General features: G+C 37.6%; 1 protein-coding gene and 1 long non-coding RNA gene across 19 annotated transcripts in view; both read left to right on the forward strand.

Moving 5' to 3' along the window:
• LOC127974934 (transcription factor SOX-5) overlaps positions 1-24794 on the forward strand; it is a 188515-nt gene that overhangs the window by 97214 nt on the left and 66507 nt on the right. For 4 of the 18 annotated variants that reach the window (XM_052578536.1, XM_052578644.1, XM_052578553.1 and 1 more), the window contains exon 1: positions 15003-15242. The exons of 11 other annotated variants lie outside the window; for them this stretch is intronic. In XM_052578536.1, coding sequence (XP_052434496.1) covers positions 15205-15242 — 38 coding nt within the window. In that variant the 5' untranslated portion in view covers positions 15003-15204. Of the gene's footprint in view, positions 1-15001; positions 15243-24794 lie in introns of those variants that run through there. 3 more of the 18 variants (XM_052578543.1, XM_052578653.1, XM_052578662.1) reach the window with 1 other exon arrangement.
• On the forward strand, positions 8848-10152 carry LOC127975001 (uncharacterized). The gene is made up of 3 exons (XR_008157418.1): positions 8848-9247; positions 9374-9859; positions 10011-10152. It is a non-coding gene; the product is annotated as an uncharacterized LOC127975001 (long non-coding RNA).

The raw sequence follows: 24794 nt of genomic DNA on the forward strand, positions 1-24794 counted from the left end.
ACGTTGTCTCTCCATCTGGTGTTCACTTTGCACTCTGAACAGAGAGAGGGACAATTGAAAGAATGCCAGTGACATCTGCTCCCATGGGCACCACAATGGAGATCCATAGAGATCATACTCACACAGCCCTCACTTACAAAGACACCACTGTACGTGTGTGTGTTCACAATCCATGTGATCTGGGACTCCACAGCATCTTGACAAAGCCATCTTCATTGTGCCATCCAAATATTCAGAAACTCTCAAACTTCTGTTCTCTATTATAATTTAGACAAATGTAGCGAAATACACTTATTTATTTTTGTTTGGATATTGTTGACAGTCTGTTGGTCTGACAACTTTATGCCATCGTTAAATATAAAACGTGTTTCTAAATGAGTTAAGACATGATGTACAAGCAGCCTGTTATTATTGCAAAAATTAACACAGACAGTGATCAGGTTTCTTATTTAGAGATTATGACCTGCTGACTGTCTCACTTATTCCATGAACATATATATATAAATCACCAGGGACAATAGAAAATTCTACAGTTTAGTCATTATATCAAAGTATTTGGCTGCACATTGTCACAATTAACCAATCATAATTATATATTCCAAAGAACATTGTAATAATAGTAATGTGTTGTGTTGGCAGTTTATTAGCACATACATATTTTCCCATGTACACTGCTGTTAAAAAATCTGGACTTTTTTTTCCTTTTCTTTTTTTTCTTTATTTCTTCCTTTTTTATATAAATTAAAACTTTTGGATGATAAATATTGTTCTTTTTTAACTTTATAAATAAAAAAAGTATCACCGTTTCCACAAAAAGCTGCACAGCTGTTTTTTTAAGAACTGATCATAAGGATTGTTTATTGAGCAGCAAAATATATTAGGATGATTTCTGAAGGATCATGGGATCCTGAAGATTGTAGTAATGGTATAAGACTGCTGAAAATGTATCTTCACAGGAATAAATTACATTTATATTAAATAATTTCAATTACAATTTCAATTAATTTCGATTACAAAATATATTAAGATAAAAAAAACTATTACTGTCTTTACTATATTTTTTATCAAATAAATGCAGGCCTAGTAAGCATAAGAATCTTAAAAAACACCCTCTTGTCCCCAATGATTTGAACAGTAATGTATACAATATATGTTCATTCATTTTTACTTTTCATGTTATAATTCATAACTGTACCTGTTTTTGTAAATTCTTCCCGTTTCATATGAAAGCATCTTCAATCCAAGGAAATGAGGGTAAGGCTAGCGTACGTATGTGGGTTTGTTAGTGTGGGGGAGTGTTTTTGTGTTTCTGCATACTTATCTTTGAGGAAAATTTCCACTATTGTGTTTCATGTGCATTCAAACTGGAGTCTGACGATACGCTCGTAATTTTCGTAAGTCATCTCTATCCAAATCGCTTCAAAGATTTGCAGAGTGCCAAAGATTTTCACCGTTTTCTTTTTTCCTCAGGCCAGTTCTGGCGCGGTGCAGCAAGGAGCGTGGAACAACAAAAAAAAATGTGAAAAAAATCAAAATAAAACTATATCTGAACAGAAATTGTTTTTTTAAAGGGCCTCCGTCAAGATGAACTTTCAGATGTGTTTCCAATGGCACGCATCTGCTGCGCGTGGTACATCTGTTCTTCAGCCACTGAAATATCCTCATTATTGAAGCGTCGCTGATTATTCATACATTCACTCAATCATTTGTTTATTCATTCACTCTTTCACTCTGAAAAATAGCTGCTTGATTTGAATGAAAATTGTCTTGTGTCTTCACAGAGGAAATGAGGGTATTTTTGTGAGGAAATTGCTATGGTTTGAGTTTGCATATGAAAGCCAACCAAAATGTTGGAATTTGGAGCCAAGATGGCTCTCATCATGCACTTGACCTGACAGAGTTCGGTGTTCTACACCCAGTGATTATACCTGTTTTGGTGGGAGCAGTGGAGGCTATTGTGCCACATCCTCTCTGTGGTCTGTTTAATGTCATGGCAACCGAACTGTGGCCCCGCTCTCTTAATGGCAGCATTTATGACATGATTTCACCTGTGTGAGCAAGCTATTGTTTGACTCCTGCCCATGTGACATTTTCCCCCAAACATGGCCTCTCTGTGTTACATACACACTCAGGAAAGGATGAGGAGATAGGACATGGACAGGTGCCTTTCACACTGCTATACATTCTACTGCACTTCACCGAGTCGGGACTTCTTAATAACATACGACACTTGAATGCAAATTCAGAGTTTTCTCTAAAACATATCCGTGTTGTTCCAAAAATGTATTATTTTCTTTATTAAGAATACTTAAGAATATGATGCTGATTCTTTTCAGTATAATGAAAGTGAATAGGGATTGGCTTTGTCAAGCTCTAAAATGACAGAAAAATGAGTTTTCTGAAGTTTACAAACATTGTGTGAGAATCGGACTGAAATACATTAATTGAAAATCTCAATATCTACACTAGTTCTTATTGGCATGTTCATGAGAGATATGGCATATTGTGAACAAAAATATTTTATTTAAAATCTTTTCAATGCTTTAGTTTATCCAGTTCAGAAAAGCCGAGCAATTTGTTTACAAATAGAATTGACCTGGTCCTTTTGATCAGTCTGTTTATCGCATAGATCTGTCATACAATATGACTTACATTTAGTGATTGACTCTGGTCCCCATTAATTGTAACTGCAAGGAAAAAAGCCACCAGCACATTGTTCAACATTTCTACATTTTTTACATATTAGCCTGTTAAATGTCACCCCGTCCTGTATACGGGACGCCTACGTTGACTATAATATATTACAATCAAATTTAATCTAATCTTGACAAACTATATATCGTTGGAAAGGTCTAAGACTCCCAAATATATATAATACCAATATCTTTTGTTAAAAATTATGTAGGAAAAGTAATAGAACAATTTATGACAAGAGTGCACCCTCAGAAATCTACATTACAAAAGGAGCTTTGACCTTTGTTTAAAAAAAAGACTTCCTCGTTGCCTTTTTCTCTATCACATTTTAGAAATCATCAGAACTTATATATCACTTGAAAACATAAAATCTTAAAATTCATCCTTTAAAACCCATTTTAAAATCAGACATTGCATTACCATGTAAATGGCACATCAAAATCATGTTACAAAATGTTTTCAGTCATGAAATATAAAAATTTAGGTTTGTATCATGCACATTCAAGTCTATCTTCAAAAACGTGAGTGACAGTTATCAGGTTAGAAAGCAATAGAAGACATAAACATCAAGAGGCTTGGAAAAAAATATAATTTGTTTCTTTAAAATAAATCACTTTTTTTAAATAATAAATTCTTCATGGCACGTAACAGCCTTGTATTTTTCTTTCCTAATGAAACAATCAAAATGATGTGTAATTATGAACGTGGTGTCCGAAGAGATCAGCGAACAGATGGAAATTAGTCATTGTTGAATATCAAAGAGTGCATGGCATTGGAAACAGATCCTACAATGAGAGGAAGTGACATGGGAAAGAGATAAAGAGTGAAATTACAAGCAGCAGAGAAGGTGCAGAAGAAAACGGGGCAAACCCTCAGAGACCCATGCCGTGGTTTAGGTGCCCATGAGATACCTTTGTTTATTTTTTTATTTTATTTTTTGGAGAGTTAGTTTGCAACCAGGGTGTTGTCTATCCCAAACGCAAATACATCCCCTCCCCTCATCATGCCATGCAGTCTGCCTGGCGATGCCCTCTGTGCCATCTGTAGCCTGTGCCCTGTGCATGTGCCCCTCCCCCGCCCTCCTGCACTGTGCTGGGTGGGCTTAACCATCTGTGTGCCAGAGGGGGATCATAGGAAGTGGACATAACACACAAACATAAGCACATATACATCCACCTTCTTCATGTTTTAGCTTTAGCTGTACTACCATGTCTTGTAGTCTTAACCGTCCTGTATGCTGGTAATAATGACCAATAATCTTATAAACCATATATATTAAGGTCAAGATTTGTTAGGTAAAAAGTAGTGACCAATATAATTGGCAGGCCATGTAATTGGCTGATATTTGGGCCTTTTTTATTTCAACTGTGATAATAAAAATAGCATTATATTTATAATTGTATGATATTTATTTGTAAATGTATTTTATATAATATTTCATTATGCATTCATTATATTCATAAAAATTCTTCAATTATTTAAGTACATTTTGTATGGTTTGATTTTTTTATTTTCATTTAGTTTTGCCAGGGACATTTGTTAGTTATACTATAATTTGGTCTAATTATTATATCATATTTAATCATACATCAGTTGTGAAATACAATAATTATATTCATAATATTATGTAAATATAAAAAAAAAAATAGTTTTTTTTGCCAGGAATATTTGTCAGTTATACTCTATACAGAGAGAGAGAGAGAGAGATGCCTATTAATGTGTATAATTATATTGTGCTGTGATGAATACGTACTAAACAAATATTCCTTATTTTGTAATAATTACATTGTAAACAATTGTCCTTTCTGTCTTTGTTTTTTTCTTTCTTTCCTCCCTTCTTTTGTTTCTCCACTTTCCTCCTTTGCATTCCCAGAATCCTTCTGGAGGAAGTTAGGACTGGATGGCAGTGTTTGAGGGTATTTGGCAGTCTGGGAAGGGGGAAAAGTCTTGGATGTTTGGCAGGTTTAAGATGGTGTGCGAGTCTCTCTCTCTCTCTCTGTGTGTGTTGTGTGTGTGTGTGTGTGTGTAAGGAAGGATCTAGGATGTTTGGATGAGATTACATGGCACCATGTCTGACAGTTTGGCATGGTAAGTGTTGGCCGTATGTGTCTGTTAGGTAGTCTAGGAGATTTGCTGGGTCAGCAGTGTCAGGTGCTTTGGCTGGAAAGGGGAGCTGGTGTAGGGCTTTGAGCTTGTAGTCCTCAGGAGTTGACAGGACCATGGTGGGCAGAGTGGAGTGTTTGCCTGCGGGAGCATGAGGGGGCAGAATGGATGTTCTGGCAATATGGACGGGGACGGGGGCACAGAGTGGAAACATGGCTTGAGGATTACGCAGAAAGAGAGGGAGAGGAGTCTGGGTGGCAGAAGGGAAAGCAAAGCGAGACGATGTGCTTTCAGGTGAACAGGATTAAGAAAAAGATGTGTTTGCGGTTCCCCTCAGAACTCCCGCTGCCTCTCTTTCCTTCTTGCTCTCTAACCTAATCGCTTTCTCAAAAGAAGTCATTGCAAACATTAGAGTTCCTGCAGAACAAAAAAGAACACCGCCGTACAATAACTTTCTATCCCCGGATGAAAGAAAAATTACAAATGAGATCCCTTTGATATGACATTGATTTTCCTAGATGGCAATGAAATGACATGGAGAGCAAATGGAGTCTCTTGCTTCTGTTTTTTTCTCCTGAGAAAGTTTCCAACTAACCGTGAGATAAAGTCCCACCATGAGAGATAAAGTTGCAATACAGTTGCAATTACAAGCTTCCATACATGTCTCGTCCTGAAATTCCTTAAGAGACCCCAACAAAATCTCAAACTAAAACCTCTGAATAAATACATTTTTGCTTTGCGTTGATTCTTAGTTAGACACATTCGACTGTACAAACAATAAACTCTATTTTCATCTCACAGTAGAGCTTTGGTCTTCGCTTCATTCACCGTTAAGAGGCGAATGTGGTGGCAGCATCAGTACAGGCATGGAGGCAGGCAGAGGATGAGGAGGTGTTGTAGCTGCAGGCTGGAGATCCGAGAGCTTCGCTCCATCCAGCTTATCAATGATGGACTTTTAGAGGAGCTGCACAAAGCCACTGTAGAGAACCATCTCAATGCTGCTCTCTCCCTCTCTTGTTTTCCTTTCATTCACAGTAGGGCTGGGCAATGTATCTAATGATATGATCATGTGCATCTAGTCAGTAAATCTGGTTCCGTGATTACCGCTAATTCGCCATCACCTGCTTTTAAATGGAGCGGCATTTAATAGACAGAGCCGTAGATTACTGACAAGCTATGCGATATTGTGTGCATGATCCAAGATAAATCGCCTTTGATAATGAACGCAATATTGTGTAGCTTGTCAGTGATCTACGGCTCTGTGTGTTAAATGCCGCTCCATTTAAAAGCAGGTGATGGCGAATTAGCGGCAATCACGGAACCAGATTTACTGACTAGATGCGCATGGTCATATGGTTAGCTATATCATCGCCCAGGCCTATGCCACAGGCATTATAAATGTATTTACTGTAACTTAATTAATTGAATACATCCTTGCTGAATATAATAGCATAATATGTACTTAAGCACATTTCAATTTCTGAACTTTTAGTCCATTTCAAGTTAACTAAGTAGGGGTTTTAAGGAGGAAAACCTAAGGATAATTTGCATTTAGAAGTTTTGATGGTTCGGGAGCACCTTCTGCCTTTTAACTCAGAGCGTCAGATTGGGAAAATATAAATGTACAACTTAAGAAAACATTTTAAGGTTTTTAATAAATAGTGCCCCATAAGTGATTTTAAGTCAGTGGGCCAGTAAAGAGCAAAAACAAAATAGTCTAACATGACTGTTTGGTGTTAGGAAGACTAGATGAATGAGAAGATGAACAGAGGGAGGTAGGGGTGAGAGGATGGATGGATGGGTTCTGGGGGGGGGGCATTATCGTGCGTCATTATTTGAGCTCCTGCAGTGCTCCATTGCGGCTCTAATGGTGCGAAGACACTTGGTGTTTCTTTCTCTTCTCTCTCTCCCTTTCATTCACACTATTCTTCCCCGAGCCTGGCATGGCAAAGTAGTTTAGTTTGTTAGAGCTCGATTCAGCCTTGTTAGCAAAGTTAAACACAACAACTTGTCTTGTGTGTACCTGTAATCCAGAGTTGTGGTGGTGTGATGTCTTCATTGCAATGCATTGTTTTGTTGCACTGAGTCGTGTGGGGTTGGTCTTTGAAAGTGAAATGAAGCGTAATTTTGTGAATATACTTTCCCTACCGAGAGCTTCAAGAGGCACACATCTCACTGGACTGTCAGAGAAAGCAAATGTTCGGTTGTGTTAATATTTATGTCTACCTTGTACATTTATGTGTTTATACAGTATATCCGGAATTGGTAAAAGAAAAAGATTGTGTCTGAAAGTGTCACTGACATAAAGCAGGGGGTTCAGACTAGAGGATAAACCAGGGAACGATGTTAAAAAGATAGATTTCATTAATAATCTTTATAACATCAGCATTATTATCTTCGGTAATGCTGAACGGATCAAAAAATGAACAGTCAATACGTGGAGCAATAGCTCCTGAAAATTAAATTAAAATACCTGTAAGTGTAGCCTTGGTGAGCATAAGATCACATTGTGAGATTGAATTTGAAAATAAATATCAAAATGATGTTGATTATATCAAAATGAAGTAGGAATTACTAGAACAAAGTCAAATCAATACAAGAGTAAAGTCTTAGCAATACGAGATTGCAAGACACAACACTATTCCAGTAGCTTCTATCTGCGAAATTGATGTGGAGGATTTAGTCAAATCCTAGTTTAGAATAGATTTAACAATAAAGAAATCAGAAATGGCAGCAGTGGTCAACTCCTTGGCTTAAGTATTGGAGACATTGATTTTCATCCTCATAGTCTCTTGAGAAATCACAAAATATCTTTGAATAGCACTTCTACAACTGTTCTGGTAATTTTGACTTTATTCTCAAAACATAAGGAATTTAACCTCACAATTTTAAACTGTATTCTCATAACTGACTTTATTTTTAAAGTATTCCAACATCATTCTCATAATCTTAATCTTTTTTTTTTTTTAACAACGCAGTGGTAGTTTATGCAACCCAGGTTGAAAATGAAATAGTTCACCAAGAAAAATATGTTTATGTAACAAAAATTTGTGGCTAATCATTCACTACATATTGACAATATGGTTTGCCTAGTGGGTGAAACAGGAAAAAGTAATTACAACAACAGAGCACCTTATAGACCTGCATGTCAAAAGCTGTTGTTGTGTATTTTGTGATATGTTGATATTTACCATTGCCAGATGACTGACAGCATAGATTTTCACTGTGTGTGTGTGTACGTACGTGTGTATAAAGGCATCTTTTGCTGAGGAGGGAAGGACTCTATCTTAATGGTTTCTCTCGTCTGCCACTCAGCCATCAGACAGAGATTTCCTCTCCCTCAGTCCAGATAAACACACTTCACAACCTTGTCACACATCTTGCGCAAGCCAAAGAGAGAAAGAAAGGAAGCGAGTGATAGATGATAGGCTGTAGAGATCCATAAAGCAATAGATCACCCAAAAATGAATAATCTGTCATAATTTACCCTCATGTCATTTCAAACCTGTATGACTTACTTTCTTCTGTAGAACACAATAGGAGAAATGTCTACACAGTAAAAAATGGGGTGTTAATATTTCAGAGTAAAGTTATTTTAACCCAGATAGAGTATTTTCAACATTTTGGGGAGTAAAACTGCTCTTTTAGTGGAGTTAAAATTGAGTGTAAAAATCTGCAGAAACGCAGTGACAATTTCAACTCTACAGTAGTGATAAATACCCACCACTCTGCTGTGCTTGTCAAACGTGCTGCATTTCAGTGGAGGAAGATTGCGAAGGAGCAACGCCAGGCCACTGATATTGCTCGGTGAGTAACATCCTGTGTTGTCCACACCAAAACTGTATTTTTTAACTTTACATAATTTTAAAAGTGTGCTGATATTAGTTGAGGTCATATTACAAGTTATAGGAATCCGTATCGGTAACTGTGTTTCTTTATACATAAATTATGTTGCAATATTTTTATATATTGGTAATGTTAGCATGCTTCTGACAGTTAATGTTGGTCTTTTAAATGATAACTTAGATCACTGATTGCATGATGTGTTTGTTTAACATGGCTTAACAATTTTAAAGGGTTACTGTTCGAACTAAAATAGCTAATGTGCTAGCTAACTTTGGAACAGTTATTTGGTAGCTAATGGGATACCGTGCCTCTTAACTTTAACTAGCCTGTTAATTAGCTGCAGAAAATAGCCTAACGTTATATTCAACCAGCACAACTTTATCTTCTTCAGCCGCCCTTTGTAATTGCAGTGTAACATCTAAGTAATGCATAGTGCATGAGAGAAATAAATAGGTAACTCTTAGTTGAACCAGCGCTAAATTATGATTTTGAATATATATTTTCTTTGCTAACAGGGGCAAAATGCTGTTGCGTGTTCAATTCGGGGAAGAGCAGAAATACGTCAAGCTGTCTGAGCTGACATTCGATGCTTTCTTGAAAGAAGGTGGGTACATTAGGTTAAAGCTATACTCTCTACATCACGGAGTGACACAATTAAACAGCTTTAACCTATTATGTTATGATATCTAGTTAGGTCAATAATCATATCTATTGTGCTTTATATTTTCAGTTACATAAAATCGGCTGCAGATACCATGGTGACCAATGGTTTGAGGGTTCAAATGAGGGTTCAAAGTCTGTCTCAATGTAGCTTCAAAATCTCGATATGATCCCAGCAGAGAAATAAGGTTCTTATCTAGTTAAATGATCGGTCATTTTCAAAATAAAAATACCACAATTGTACGTGTTGTAGAATCTCAAGATGTGCCACATGTGCCGTCATGATGTCGTAAAGGTCCATTTGTGGTTAAAAATTATATTATTTTTATTTTGAAAACAGCCGATCGTTTCACTATATAAGACCCTTATTTCTCTGCAGGGATTGTCAGGTCTTTGAAGCTACATTAAGACATTTGACCCTTCATTTGAACCCTCAAACCATTGGTCACCATGGAAGTTCATTATATGGAGAAAAATCCTGGAATGTTTTCCTCAAAAAACGTATATTATTTTCGCCTGAAGAAAGAAAGACATGAACATCTTGGATGACATGGGGGTGAGTAACTTATCAGCAAAAACATTTTTCAAAGTGAACTAATTCTTTAACAGTTGTTTAAAATATATCTTCTATCACCTCAATCTTGTGATCTAATCTATTGTCAGAAGTTAGTCACCAAAACAATTCTGTTGAATGTGTTTTGTTGTAGGTTGAAACCAGTGTGCAGCAGCATCTAAACAACATCACCAAAAGCAGTCAGCCCTACCTTCTCGCCCAGGGATCCATACAGAGCACCATTCACTCCTACTTTATTGTGTTTGACAAGCATGCACTTCCATGCAAGGCAACAGGTTCAGTTGGAGATTTTGTCGAACTCTTTGAAGCCCATTACGTCTTTGGTACGTCATACAGTCCTTCATTCGCTCCATATGACATACAAATGTTATATGGAAGGAATGACACATCTCTCCTTGTCGTGCCATATTGCTTTCTCAGGTAAACATTTTTATGTTATACATGTTTCTGTCAGAGATAAGGCAATGGGTTTGCAATGTAAATTCAGTGACATTGAAATACTTGATTTTTTTACAATAAATTGTGAGTTCTGTGATCTAGGGCCCTATCTTGCACCCAGCGCAATTGACTTTGTACACCGACGCATGTGTCATTCCTATTTTGCACCCGCGCAAAGCGCGCTTTTCCCTCCACAGAAGCACGTCGCTAAACTAGTGAATGAACTTGCGCTCCCTGGGCGGTTCAGCGCAAAAAAGGAGGCGTGTTCCGGCGCAAACGATCCCTGGTGCTATTTTGTTGTTCCATTAAACAATTGCGCCACTGACCAGAAAAAAACCTAGTCTAAAGTCAGTGGCGCGTTGCGCGTTGTTCATTATGCTATTTTAAGGGCGCATGCTTGGCCATAATGTATAGCGTGCACAACGCGCATACACTTTGCTCATGTAATCTACACAGATGCAACAGTTATTTTTGCAAATCATAAATTGTTACACTAAAAAAATATTAACACATGAGATGACGGAAATCATTGTGGTGTGCCACGAAGATGTGAAAAAAATAGGCATATAACTAGCTCACAAATTATTCAGGCTAATTATTCTCCCATCCCCATACAACACAACTTCTCTGTCTTTCACTGCTCTTACAAGAACATCAGTCTCCTCGGCTGTGAACCGCTCCTGGCGTGCGCCTGGTAAATACGCCATAATAATAGCAATCCGTAATGGAACTTGCGCACCTGCTTTTAAAGGGAATGTTGGATGACGCTCTGATTGGTTTATTTCACGTTACGCCCAAACCACACCTACGAATAATGAAGCTACTTCAGACCAACCCATTTTAGATTTGCGCCGGGCGCAAGAGACATTTATCCCGCCGGGAAAATAGCAACAGCGCCGAGACCCGCCCACAAAGTTACTTGCGCTTCGCGCTTTGACACTTGCGTTTCAGATCGTTAAAATAGGGCCCCATAGTGTTATTGTGCTTGTTTTTATTTCGATAGTAGTTGATAGTTCTGTAATTCAGTAACAATGCATCTTATAATTTATATATACTTTTTAAAACACTGTAGAGAAATGAAAAGTAAATATTACACATAAAGTGTCATTTTTAAAAAGAGTAAAATTAACTCTATACTGTGTAATTATATTACTCTTAACAGTGTGATTACACTACAGTGTTAAATACTTTTACACATTTCATTGTTATTTTTTACACAATATTGAGTAGAATTAACTCTAAAAATTTGACACTGACCAAAGAGTAAATTTTACACTGATTTCGAGTGGGACCAAATGTTATCTGAAACAGAGTCAAATTCAACTCTTTAGGAGTTAAATTAACACTTCTGTTTTTACTGTGTAGGGATGTGTTGCCCACTCTTTTCCATACAATTCAAATGAGGTACTGGAGATTTGAGGTTCACATTTTTCAAAATATCTTCTTGTGCATTTCTCAGAAGAAATAAAGTCATACAGGTTTGGAGCGACGTGAGGGTGAGTAAATGATGATATTTTTATTTTGAGCATAAAGTGAAGTGAAATGCTTGATTTTGAACCACATTGGTCCTGTTTAGTTTTGTGAAGGATACAAATACTGATAGGCTTCAGGAAGCTGATTTAGCCTCTTAGGGGGTAATAGCTGAACTCTAGCAGTGTGTGTGTGTGTGTGTGTAACAGTGCCTCTAATGCAGCACAGCTGTGTGGGGGCTTGGACACTACAAATCTGCTGAAGGGACCTATTGTGTGTTTGCATGTGCTCGATGCATGTATTTGTAGAGATAAACAGAGAAAGACCATACACACATGCACACATGTTTCTTTACATGTGTAGCTTATTTAAGGCAAAGACCTGCACGAACATATGTGCGCGCGGTAGTTCAATTCTCTCATAAAAGCCTTCAGTTAGAAAAGTGAAGTTTGTAGATTTGTCGGAATCGAGCAAATCAGCCCATCTGGAGAGTTTGAACCTTGAAAGCACCTGCCTTCTCCATTCACGCTCCCATTCTCTTAAAAAGCCATCTTCATCAATAGCAGCTTTTAAAGTGGATGAAACCGTTTGGAACTGCTCTTTATTCCTGTTCTGATGGATTTTCTGCTCTCCGTCTTTGTCTCAATGGCTGTTGTTGATGTTATTTCAGCGCTTTTTTTATTTTCATCTATTTCTCTATCACCTTGCAGCCTTGACTCTAAAGATCGTTAAAATGTTTAACTACAGATAATTGCTTCCTGAGAGAAGCTAATTAATGTGCAGCTTGCGCTGGTGTGTATGTGTGGATTGGAATGCATGTATGTGTGTGTGTGCGCATTTTATTCACTATGTTCTCTTGCCTTTGAAACATCTCTGTAATATCCTGTCTTCTGTCACCACTTTGTATTAGTGCTTTCTAAGGCAAGCATCGCAATTACTACTGAACAAACTTGGGGTTAGAGGTTTAAGCAAACTCTTAACCCCTAGTATTAAACTTCTGCAAGTTGTCCAGCTCAGTATTTGCTTCGGACATAAATTCAACTGTGTGGCTTGTTGAGTAGAATTTAGCTATTGTGTTTCTAAGCAATCAGAGAATTTTTGCTAGGTGGATGATTAATCAGGCAGAAAATTCCCATGGATTTAGATTGACTTTGGCATTATGACTGACTTTTACATTCAAGAACCACAAATTATATCAGAAATTGTTGTCAAAAAAGAAACTAAGGAGCCATTCACACAAAATGTGTTTTTCAGTTCCACTGCACTACGTTTCAATTGTTTTTTCAATGTAAACATGTTAGACCGAGGTATTTGACCATTGGACTCACATCTCATGTCTTTTGCAACCTCTTGCAACGACACCATAGATATGTATAGGTAGAAGCCTCATTCGGCAGCTCCAAGCACGTAGATGCATCTGACATCTTGCAACAGTCAACTTGACGTCATTCACCATAATAATCAATGAATATTCGAAGATGCCACAATCCTGCACAGCCACCGGGATTTAAATTCTTGAAGAAACGGGATAACCGTTCACAGGTGAGAATGCGAGAGACCATGCATAGATATGTATGGTTTGTGGCATCTTCGAATATTCATTGATTATTATGGTTAATGACATCAAGTCCAATATGGCAGACGGCTTGCGTATAGCGGCCCATAGAAACAGTTGCTAATGAGGCATGTTCATCAAAAACCTGTTCAGGGTGAATTTGTGTGTATGTATGTGTGTGTGTGTGTGTGTGTGTATATATATATATATATATATATATACATATACAGAAATGGAGAGAGAATAAACACTTTTATTTGTATTTAATAGAACAATTCTTCAAGTGTACAGTCCTAGCAGAGGTCAGGCCGGGTCAGTCAGTCTGTGTCTTGAACATTGTCATGCTGCTAACAATTTCCTCTGTGATCAACAGGAAAATGCACAAATAATGTTATCACAGTGCTCTAACTGTTATTACAGTTTGTGCTGGAGAGGTCAGGGCACAGTGCTATTCTGAGTTCACTTACTCAATAAATTGGATTACATACCAAACATTATCTGTTTTACAGTCTTATCATAAATTAAATGCCATACATAGACATCGATTGTTGTAAATATTACCATGACTGCAGGAGACATAAAAAAGAGATATGATTGGTATTTTCATGCAAGTGTTTATGTGTGTGCAAGTTCACAAACTTAGACTAAATGTGTCTGCAGTGTGTTAAGAAGGTGGACTGCATTGTGTGTGTGTGTGTGTGTGAGGTTGAGAAAGACTGACGCTCTGTTTAAAGTTCAGCGTTAAAGTCTTGCTGCTGTATTTCAATCTGTCAGACATGCTTTTCTCCATTTAGAAGAATAGCTCCTTCTCTTTCTCTCTCTTTCTCTGTAATAAAGACTGACAGGGGCCGTGTGTTAGTTACACTGTGAAAACACAAAGCATAGAGCTCGCTTGAAAACTCAGATGTGTTTTTTTGTGTGTTTGACTTGCACACGCTTAAGCTACTTTTTGTCATTCATGTCAAATTCATTATATTTTTTTTTTATATTTAGTTTTTTTACCTTTTTGTTTAGTTTTAGTTTTTTATTTTTTGTTTGTACTTTTTTATAAATAGTTTTTTTTTTACATTTTATTATTTTTGTTTTGTTTTTACATTGTTGGTTTAAGGTTTCGTTTTTTTGATTTTTGAGTAAAAAAAATAACGTTTTGTTAATGTAAAAGCTAATTGACTTCTGAATGATGGTATCGTTTTATGTGACTTAACTAAGTTTGTGTGTGTGTGCGCACTTAGTTATACTGGAAAGACAAAATTTTCCCAAGCTTTTTTTTTTTCTTTGAAGATATATGGGGAACTCCTAAAATGGAAAATGAATCATAAATTTGGCAAATGCATTATTTTTTCCAAAACTGAAATGTTCCTTTATGCTTAGGCACAATCTGTAGTAATTAATTAATGCAATATTTATGTAAAAACAATGGAAAAACATAAGCCAAGTGTATGTATGCACACGCGTGCGCTTGATCAGAAGCACAACAGAGGGACACTGTGCATGAAGGAAGGGGGCAGTGCTGCTGCATGTGTGTGTGTATGTGTGTGTGTATGAGTGTGAAACTGCACTCCGTGCTACACCATGTCATGCTCTGGCCCTTTAAGAGGTGATCTAGCAGCTTAGAGCCATAGAGAGGGGTGGAGAGAGAGAGAGAGAGAGAGAGAGAGAGCGTGAGGGGAGGGAGTGCGAGGTTTGGTGTGTGAGAGTGTGTGTGCAGCGGAGAGAAACAGAAACAGTCTTTGGTTTTCCGAGAGGTTAGAGGAGCACCAGGCAGTGTGTGCGTGTATGTGTGTGTGTGTTCTCTGAGATCCCCGGTGTCGGACGCGAATGTTGACTTGGAAGGACTCCTGCATCTCAGACCCCTTGTTTCAGCATGCTTACTGAGCCTGAGCTTCCTCAGGAGTTTAACAGGTACGTTCACACACTCACGCATGAGACGTTAATTCTTCCAAGCCATGCCGGGAGACGGAAAGCGTGGGACAGGCTGATGAGTAGGAGATAATGAATGTATTAGTGTAAGAAACAGACTACTTTATTAGTTTGTTTGACATGGTACAGACAGGCTGTGTGCGAATGTGTTTGTGGTTTAGAAAGGAGAAGAAAGTTCAGCGTGACTTTGAGTTGTGTGTTTTTTGTAGACACTCTGTGAGCATGGGACGCTGGGACTTTTTTCTCAATATCCCACTTTGAAACGAAGTAAATGTCTCTAGCATTTGGTCTAAGAGATTACATGCTGTCGTTGTGTGTTTGCACAAAATATCTCATATATACCCACATAGAGATCTATATATATATATGTGTGTGTGTGTTTGTTTGTGTGTGTGTGCGTGAGTGTTAGATGGTGTTTGATAAGGGATCGGTGCTGTCCCGTCAGTATTTCCCTGGCACAGCTTTTTTTTTCATATTAGACAGAGCATTTCACTTTTGTATGACTTTCTTGCTTCACAAATTCTTTTTTTCCATTTGTCCGTGTTGTTTGTTGTTTTGTTGTTTTATTGTGGCCAGATGTCTGCATTGGCCTTCTGTTGTGGTGGTCAGAGGTGGGAAATGTTCTCACCTACTTAATATGTCAACAAAAGTGGCTTTGCTGCCGAATAAAGAAGGTTTGACATTAAAGCTCCATAGGGAAGATTACCCATAATACTCGGTTTTAATGCAAGCTTCACCCCCGACACACACACATTTTTTTTTTATTTTTAATTTTATTGCATTAGAGCACTGCACTGTTTTACCAGATGAAACTAATCTTTTGTTCGGTGATAAACTCTGGGGTTTTATCCCTGAATTAAGAACAAATTTATATGTCAGGAAAATGTGTTATTAATAAATCATCACACTCTCTCCAGGGGGAGGATGAGGAGGGGGGCGGAAAAAGATAACAACAACTATGAGGAATTAAACATTTAAAGGATTACATAGGACAGCAGAATGTATAGTGATAAATGCAGGGATTACAATGACTTAGAAGAAAAGGATGGTTAAACTCTACTTTCCAGTAATGCTGGCTGTCAAGTGGTTAAAGAGCATGAAACTGTGTGTGTGTGTGTGTGTGAGAGAGAGAGAGAGAGAGAGAGAGAGAGAGGACAGGAGCGAAAGTGCAGCGTTTGTCCGTGTGTGTGTGTGTGTGTGTGTGTGTGTGTGTGTTTCCTCTGTCCTGATGCTGAGTGTTTTTGAAACATCGTAAGTTTTGCTGACATGCGAGATAATAATGAGATCCAGAAAAGTGAAATGATCATGTTTGATGGTGATGCAAAGTAATTTATTATTGTATGTTGACATTCTAGAACACTAAATGTATTTGTTTAATTTAATCTTATGAATTTTTAAATTAACAAGATTCACCCAAATTTAGTTTTGTTTTCATTTTATAATTTGCTCACTGTAAAATGAAAGGTTTTGTTTAAATAAAAAATGTGATGGTAAGAAAATGGACATTTGATTAAGAAAATTTGTATATTTGACATCTAAAAATACAAAACTATTAAGTGTTTTTCAAATGATCTGTATATAAAACAGTAGTAGATAATTATATGAAATGTTGCTTTGCTTAAAATATATAGTTAAATCTTTATCCTAAATTACTAAATATGATTTCTATTAAGTTTTATGAAAATACTTTGCATTATTGTTGTTGTTGGAATGGTTTTAGGTGAGTTTAATTTTAATTGAATTTATTTATTTATTTTTTGGGAGGAGCACAGAAGAGATTCTATGGCCAAACTGTCACATTCCTCAAAGAGAGAGACAGCGAGCGAGCGAGTGAGGGAGGGGTAAAAAGGGACTTTAACACACACTTCTCCATTTGTCTCCCTGCTTTAATGGATGGTTGTGTTACATCTCTCTTTCTCTCTCTTTCTTCTGTCTGTCTCTGGATCAGTTCATTCTTACTGGTAAAGATGCACAGAAAACACTGGATTCGTTGAATACTAAGCGTGTGTGATTGAACTGACTGGTGACAAATGTGGCTGATGCACTTCAATTTTTCATTCCTTTGCATCAAAGATAAAACAGATTAAACCACCTGCCTGCATTTACCTTTGTCACTTTAACACCTAGTATTTGCAAACTGCTTTGTAGCAAACCCGAAGTGTGGGGTTATCTAGCTGAACGAGTGGGTTTATGTACTTGGATATAGAGACGAATATTGTCCCAGGAAATGAGATAAATCTAACAAAACCTTCCTTTGGAGAACATACAGCGACCCAGTCATTTGAAGAAGAAATTATATATACAGTATTATATGCTTATAATTAGCTTAATTTAAAAAACAATTGAAGTATATGGTTGAGGGACTATATTATGATATTACTCTATATTGAGGGGACCAAATGACCAAGTAGTAGAAATTTTACATTCATAAAGTTTTTATGGGGTTTAGGGGAAAGAAAATATATTTAGCTTTGTAGAAAAACAAAAGAAACGGAAAGTCTCCACAATGTTAGAAAAACAAACTTTTGTATGTGTTTGTACTTTGCTAGTTTGGGTACAAATGTGTCTCCAAACAAGCTAAATCCGACCAAAAAAAAAAAAAAAAAACTCCCTTTGGGGACATTCAGGAATGTTATCATTTAGGAATAAAGTTAAGGTGTGTGTTTGTCATGTAAAATCACTAGAAATCTATGTTATGTCCTCATTTAGATTTCAAGTGTGCGTGTTTGTGTGTGTTCTGTCTGATTGATGGAGGATCTGGATTTTCTCTCTGGGTCATTCATTGCAGACTGGCTCCATTGTGTAGTCTGTGTTATGAGCTCTTGCAGCGGCTTGATAACTGTGTCTCCATGAAAAAAAAAAGAAGGGTCAGCAGAGAGGAATGCTGAAGTGTTTCCTCCTCCCCCCCTTCCTTCCCAGACCTCCCCTGTGCAATCAGCTGACCGTTGGGACGTCCGCTAGGACTGAGGGGAACTGAGTTTGTACCATTTAGGTTAAAGTCTCATTTATCAAGACCGAGAGGATAAATAACACAGAAACTGTATGACAACAGGTCAGAGGTGAGGGCCTAGACAATTGCATCATGTGAAGGATAATAAAAATCAATAGACTGTTCTGCTAAATGCTTTTTTTTTTTTCCCTCTCTCTGATCCCTCATGCTGTATAATAATGGCTGTGTACATGTAGGTAAAGGAGGAGTCTGGGTGGAAGACTGTAACACCCAATTTGTTGTTGTACAGGCCTGTATGGATGGAGTAAATTATTCCAGCACCCGTTTTCACAGCCGCTGGGGCTTCTGGGTGCAAATCATGATGGATAAGCATTTGACGGGGGACATCACATTCACAGACACTCACACACACTTAAAGAAGACAAGCAGAGGCTGAAAAAGTTTTCAGAGAATTTAAGTGTGTGTGTGTGTGTGTGTGTGTGTTATATGTAAAATGTCAGTGAAAACATGAGTCAGTCCAGAGAAATAAATAATTAGTGAAGAGAGATGACAGGAAACTATGCAGACAGATGAAGTGATGACTAAAATACTGGCAACCCCCTCTGTGTGTGTGAGTGTGTGTGTGTTGATGCCGCAGTTGCCTTGGCGTTGTGGGCACGGTGATCGCTGGTGCCTTGTGTCCACCCAGCGGCATCACACACCATTGCTTATTATGCTTTTGTGTGTGCGAGCGGGCTTGTTTTTGCCTTTGCTCATATGACTTTTGATTTTGTGTGTAAGTGTGTGTGACTTCACCTCCATGCCTAAACAGTAATGGCTGACAGTGACATTAGGCTCTGTGTTCTTGCCTTTTGTGGCGATGCTGGACAGGAAATCGGGGTGGCCCTCCAGCCCTCGCGTCAGAGGGAAAAACAGAGACGGCTTTGTGTTTTCTCTGAGTGCGTGTGTGAATAATGTGTATTTAGAGACGTGTATGCTTGTGAGAAATTATTATTCACTGACTTTCAAGGGGTGGCAGACTTTTTTAAAGAAGTTTCTATGAGTGATTTAAAAAAAAAAAAAAAAAAAAGCACTGTTATTAGCCATCATTTAAAAGACATTGTAAACCAAACTGAAAACGTTTTGTTTTTTGTGTGTGTGAGAGATTAGTGATGAGAAAATCTTTACCATCCAATCCAATACAGATCCCAGTGATATATCTTTATATAAAATTTTGGTAAATGAAAACCCTCCCCCCACCCATACAAACACACACACACACACACACACAAATCTAAGTGCCTTCATAGCAGCAGCAGTGAATGCTGTGATTAGTGATTACAGCGTGAACGATGAAGGGCCCTCACAAGTTTGCACTGCAGATGAATTTACTTTAGCGGAGTCACTCTCTCTGACTCGGTCTTTGCTTCTGCCCTGCTGCCAGCCACTCTATTCCCACAGAGAGAAAAATTGAGAGAGCTATAAATAGCTGTAAAGTAATATACTTAAAAGACTGTTCAAAACAGAGAGAGTTGGGCACAAATGGTTGATTGTCCTGACGGGACTATCTACGACTTTATCGTCCTGGGAGCAGAAGATAAAGAGGAGAGAGAGGGATGAGCACTTTTCCTAATGTCTGAGTGGATTGTGAGGCATTCTCAGTTTATTATCTGTGTTGAACGGGTTGATTGTCTGAACTTTTAGACACACTTTGTTTCATTCCCACAGTCTGATAGCAAAGAAGAGCTGACCTCTCTGATCAAATAATCATATTACACAGGCATTTACCTTAACCCATTGTAAATCTTTTTTTTTTTTTTTTTTTTTTTTTTTTTAAGGGAGCATAATGCCTCAAAAAAAAAAATTATAATTGTGAGATAGGTCAAGGTACTTTTTAGAAATATGGCACTGTCTGTGTTGATTTACTGTAGCTAAAATTTCCCACAAGTGAGCTAGATCTGACAAAAATCTTTATTGACATTATATTTATATAAAATGTATACAATTTGCAAATTATATATTCTAATTTTATTCTTAAGCAAAGTTGTATTCAAAGGTTACAGTTAGTGTTGCATAAAATAACTAATATTATCAGCATTATGTAAAAACAACAGAAGGTGTCTATCATGACATTTTCAACCACGCTCTGTGTATCTAGATGATTTTATCATAGGCGAGCAGACAACATCCACAAAGCATCATCATGCAAGTTTTTCTGTGCCGCGCACATCCGAGTGTGTGTGCGTGTGACACGTTTAGCCTCTAAATTATGTCCTGTCATTAGAGGCACTTCTGGAGTGTTAACCACTGCTGATGGTGATTAGGTAAAGCTCCTAGATTCAGTATTTAAAGTGCAGCTCCACTCCGCTGTTTAATGGACCCTGTATTTTGGACGATTAGCGTCTGCGGAGAAATGTACATGTGATATGAGAGGGATTTAGGAGAATGCTCAATCTGCGTCTAAGCTCAAAGGGGAAGTGTGCCTTTAATCTGGGCTTAACTCACGCAGTTTGCTGGAGGGGGCAGAGCGGAGGACCAGTGTGATGGCCATTAGCTTTTAACGATTAGCCGTGAAAGTTAGCCTCTAGACCTGCAGTTCAACTGCGATGGGACGGGGTGCGAATGCTTAAGTTTATGAAATATGAAAAAATGATGGCTTTTTCTTTGATAATACACCCTGGACTAGATAATACTGGTGTTTAGAGATTATACTGACATCATTTGTGTTCCTTTAGTCAATTCACCCATATCAGCACATTCGGGTTTGATATTCGAAGCTGTTTATGAATAACATAATTCTTAGCCTTGTGAAAATGAAAGGCAATAAAGTTATTAGTCCACCAGATAATGAGCGAAGACCGCTGTTAAAGTTTACAATGCAAATAAGCAGACATGACGAGCCTGTAAGGAAGTCTTCGCTTCAGAGACCTTTATTTGTGCATCTGTGTTGTGTTAGCGAGAGTGTGTGTGAGTCAGTGGACAAGGTCTGTGTGTTTGGCAGGCCGGCCTTTATTGGAACCACATAAGGATGGAGTGAAATTATGCTAATGGCTGCTAATTATGACCTTGGAGACCAGCTTTTCTGCCAATTTATCTGCTTAATAAAACCCTCTCTTTTTTTAATCCCAACATCTCGACAAGCTTTAAATGTTTCATGTAGACTCTCCACCAAGACAGGTCTGCCAACTTTAAATGAAATAGTGGCTATAACCTGCTCACCCGGGGAGTGGAATTGTATAGTAATTATACTTCAAAGGCTCGCAGGAAAATAGACATTTTATTGCTCAAAAGGAGCTGTGAAAAGCCTCTGTCATTGGGCTGGCAAGGAAGTAGGGAGGAAAGAGTCAAAAGGAAGAGTGCGTCAGACAGGGAAGAGCGGAAAAGAGATGCAGACGTGTCTAAAGGTATGGCCAGATATCAGAAACAGCTGTGAATTAGTTGTAAACTGAATGCTGGAGATGTATTTCAATTGAAAATTAGCTCCCGAGTATTTTTGTAAAGAATATTGCCTTGAGAATGGGAATCGTGAAACATTCTGGTTCTAAATCCAATTCCACTAAATAATTCCGGTTCCATTAATGATTCTTTTTAGAATGCTTTTTGAAAGTATTTAACCTTTTTTTTTAGTTGTTGTTATTATACTCAACTGTTGTGTTTACTTATTTCGATATTCTTTTTCACATTATTTTTTTTAAGTATTATTTTCACTACAAATATTTCCAGCTATTCGTTACACTGATTTAAGCTTCACATGCCTTTACTAAACAGTTATTAAAACAACAGTTCTCGGGTTCGAGTTCGATGTGACCAATTTGCTGGTTCCAATAAGACTGGCTACGTTTAGATGAGGGTCGTGTATGTGTCTTTGTTATTCCTGATGTGTGTGTTGGGGGTTGGTGTGTTAAGAGAAAGCGGCACAGAGGTGTGTGTGTCGGAGTGAAACAAAAGGGCCCAGTGTGTGTGAGTGTCTGGAGGTAGAGTAAACACAGTGCTGGTGGAGGGGCAGACAGGCCGTGCGGCTCTGAAGGCACAACTGCAGTTTATACAGCTGCACAGACTGCTTTTACTGCCCCAGTGTTAACCAGCACACAGCCAAGGTACCCCATTCACATTCGTACAGCCAAATTAATGCAGATACAGTCACTAATACTCACAATTGTACATATCACACACCTGCGTTACAGTGTTTATGACAGAGCAGTTACACCTACATCATAGTTTATCATTAAACTTGTTACTTCAGCTCATCTATACAGTTAGTTGAAGTGGTCTTAAGCATGTCTTCATTATTTCCATAGCTGGCAGCCTTGGGTTTGAATGAGGTGAGTCTCATTTATCCCGTCCAGACAGTTAGAAACATTATATGATGTTTGTCTTTACAATTAATCTAAACCAAATAAGCAGTAAATGAGAGAAAGAGAAACCTTAGCAGTTCACCAGATGTGGCGTCTGAGTCAAACCAGAGCTACAACAATACCATACAGTTCAGCACACGCAACCTGGACTTTACCCGAGACTGCAGATGCCATTTGATGAAAGAAATTCATGCTAAAAAAGTAACCTCTCTATTGCACCAACTTGGTACAGTAAGTTTTTTTCTAACTTAGAGCATAAAATATCAAGTTTTCTTATCTTTTCTTTTTTTTTAAAGAAAGATTTTAAAGTAAACCGTGAGATGTAAAGTGAGTTATAAATCACGGGTGATATATGAAGTCACAGTCGTGGGATATGACGTGGCATTATGAGATATGAAATCGCAATTATGTGATATAAACTCACATTGTGGAAAAAGTTGCAACTGCAGGAAATGAAGTTGCAATAATGAGAAATAAAGTCACAGTTGTGAGAAATAAAGTCAGAATTATACGAATGTCACAATTTGAACATATAAAGTCATTATTATGAGAAAGTCACAACTGTGAGTAATTACGAGAAATAATTCGCAATTATGACAGTCACATTGTGGAAAAGTTGCAACTGCAGGAAATGAAGTTGCAATAATGAGAAATAGTCACAGTTGTGAGAAATAAAGTCAGAATTATAAGAAAGTCACAATTTGAAGATATAAAGTCATTATTATGAGAAAGTCACAACTGTGAGTAATTACGAGAAATAATTCACAATTATGACATATAAAGTAACAATGTGGAAAAAGTTGCAATTACAAGAAATAAAGTAGCAATGATGAGAAATAGTTGATTATGCAATTATGAGATCATGTTATATTAAGAGATACATAAAGATATTCTAAGATAAAGTTGTGAGTCATAAACTTCTGAGTCATAAATTACCAGACAGTTGTAATTCTAAGAGAAAGTCAAAATTGTGAGATATTAAGTTGTAATTATGCAAAATAATTGTTTATGTAGTATGGGGTTGTCATTTACTAAGGATTTTCATAGTTGTATCGCAATTTTTGAATCTTTCCGATATTCAACTAATAGCTGAATAAATATGTTTTGGGGGCGGGGAAAAATACATTACCAAGAGTGAAGTCAGAAATTATACAGTCATAATTACTTTAAAACATAGGGGAAAATGTGTAATGGACACCTCGCAGATACAAACAGGTTGAATAATGTTTTGATTAAAAGATGGTTAACATTAAACGTCAGTGAAACCCTAAGAACTCACAAAAAAAAAAATGAATGGGGCTCTCATTATAACGTTATGTGCATAATATTCTGGATTTCTGTTTTGAGATGCGCATGCTGAAGATGACAAGTAGAATGAAGCAGCCGGTTTTTTTTTTTATCAGTGGGATTTACCTTGCCACCAAGATGCTCCTCCTCTGTCGGTCGCAGATTATGGCAAAAGAAACTTAAATTTATAGGGGTGGTTGGATTTATTCATGCGTCTTAAAATAATTATTTAAAGCTTCTTTCTTTCAGATTCGTATTTACAGCATTATTTTAATAGGCTGTATATTAACTTATTGGGAGATAACCAGTAGTTCTATGTGAAATCAAACATTTGAGCACCCTCATGTAGCCAAAATGGCGTGATCATAACACCTCCGCGAAAATTTGTCTGTGAAATTGGTATGGTGTAGTATATGAAATGGGCTTCCATAACTTTGCTTGAAAACCAGCTTTTAGGGAAAAGCAAATTTACTACAACACTGCAGTCAAATAACATTTGTTTGCCAGTTCTTTTAGTTGCAGAGTAGGAGCCCAATAAAAGTACTTCTCTCCATCTCTCTTTATCCTTGTCTGTCTTTTTCTCTTAAAAGAGTGGTACTTATAACCCCAGGGCCATAGTAACACTAGCCCCAAGGCTGAGAAGCGTCTATGAAAGCACTTAGGCAATGCCGTAAGCCAGATGAAATCTTATTACGAGAGCATATTCATTTTTCCTCACTGTGCATTGTAGGAGAGAGAGTTCATTTAATAAATGCTTTTTCTTCCTGACGGTAACAGAGGAACACAGACCATCATCAAGGCCTATTTTCTCTGGCATTGTCAACACCATGTACACTGTCATTAACATCTACTGTGGCACACAAGCTCACGCACACACCATTGTCTGTCTGTGTTCTTGTCTAACGTGATATTTGATGTGCTCTGGGCCTTCTGCACTTTTCTTTAATGGGCCGCTCGAGTCTT

Source organism: Carassius gibelio, chromosome A4 (assembly GCF_023724105.1).
Source record: "Carassius gibelio isolate Cgi1373 ecotype wild population from Czech Republic chromosome A4, carGib1.2-hapl.c, whole genome shotgun sequence".
NCBI classification, from domain to species: domain Eukaryota; kingdom Metazoa; phylum Chordata; class Actinopteri; order Cypriniformes; family Cyprinidae; genus Carassius; species Carassius gibelio.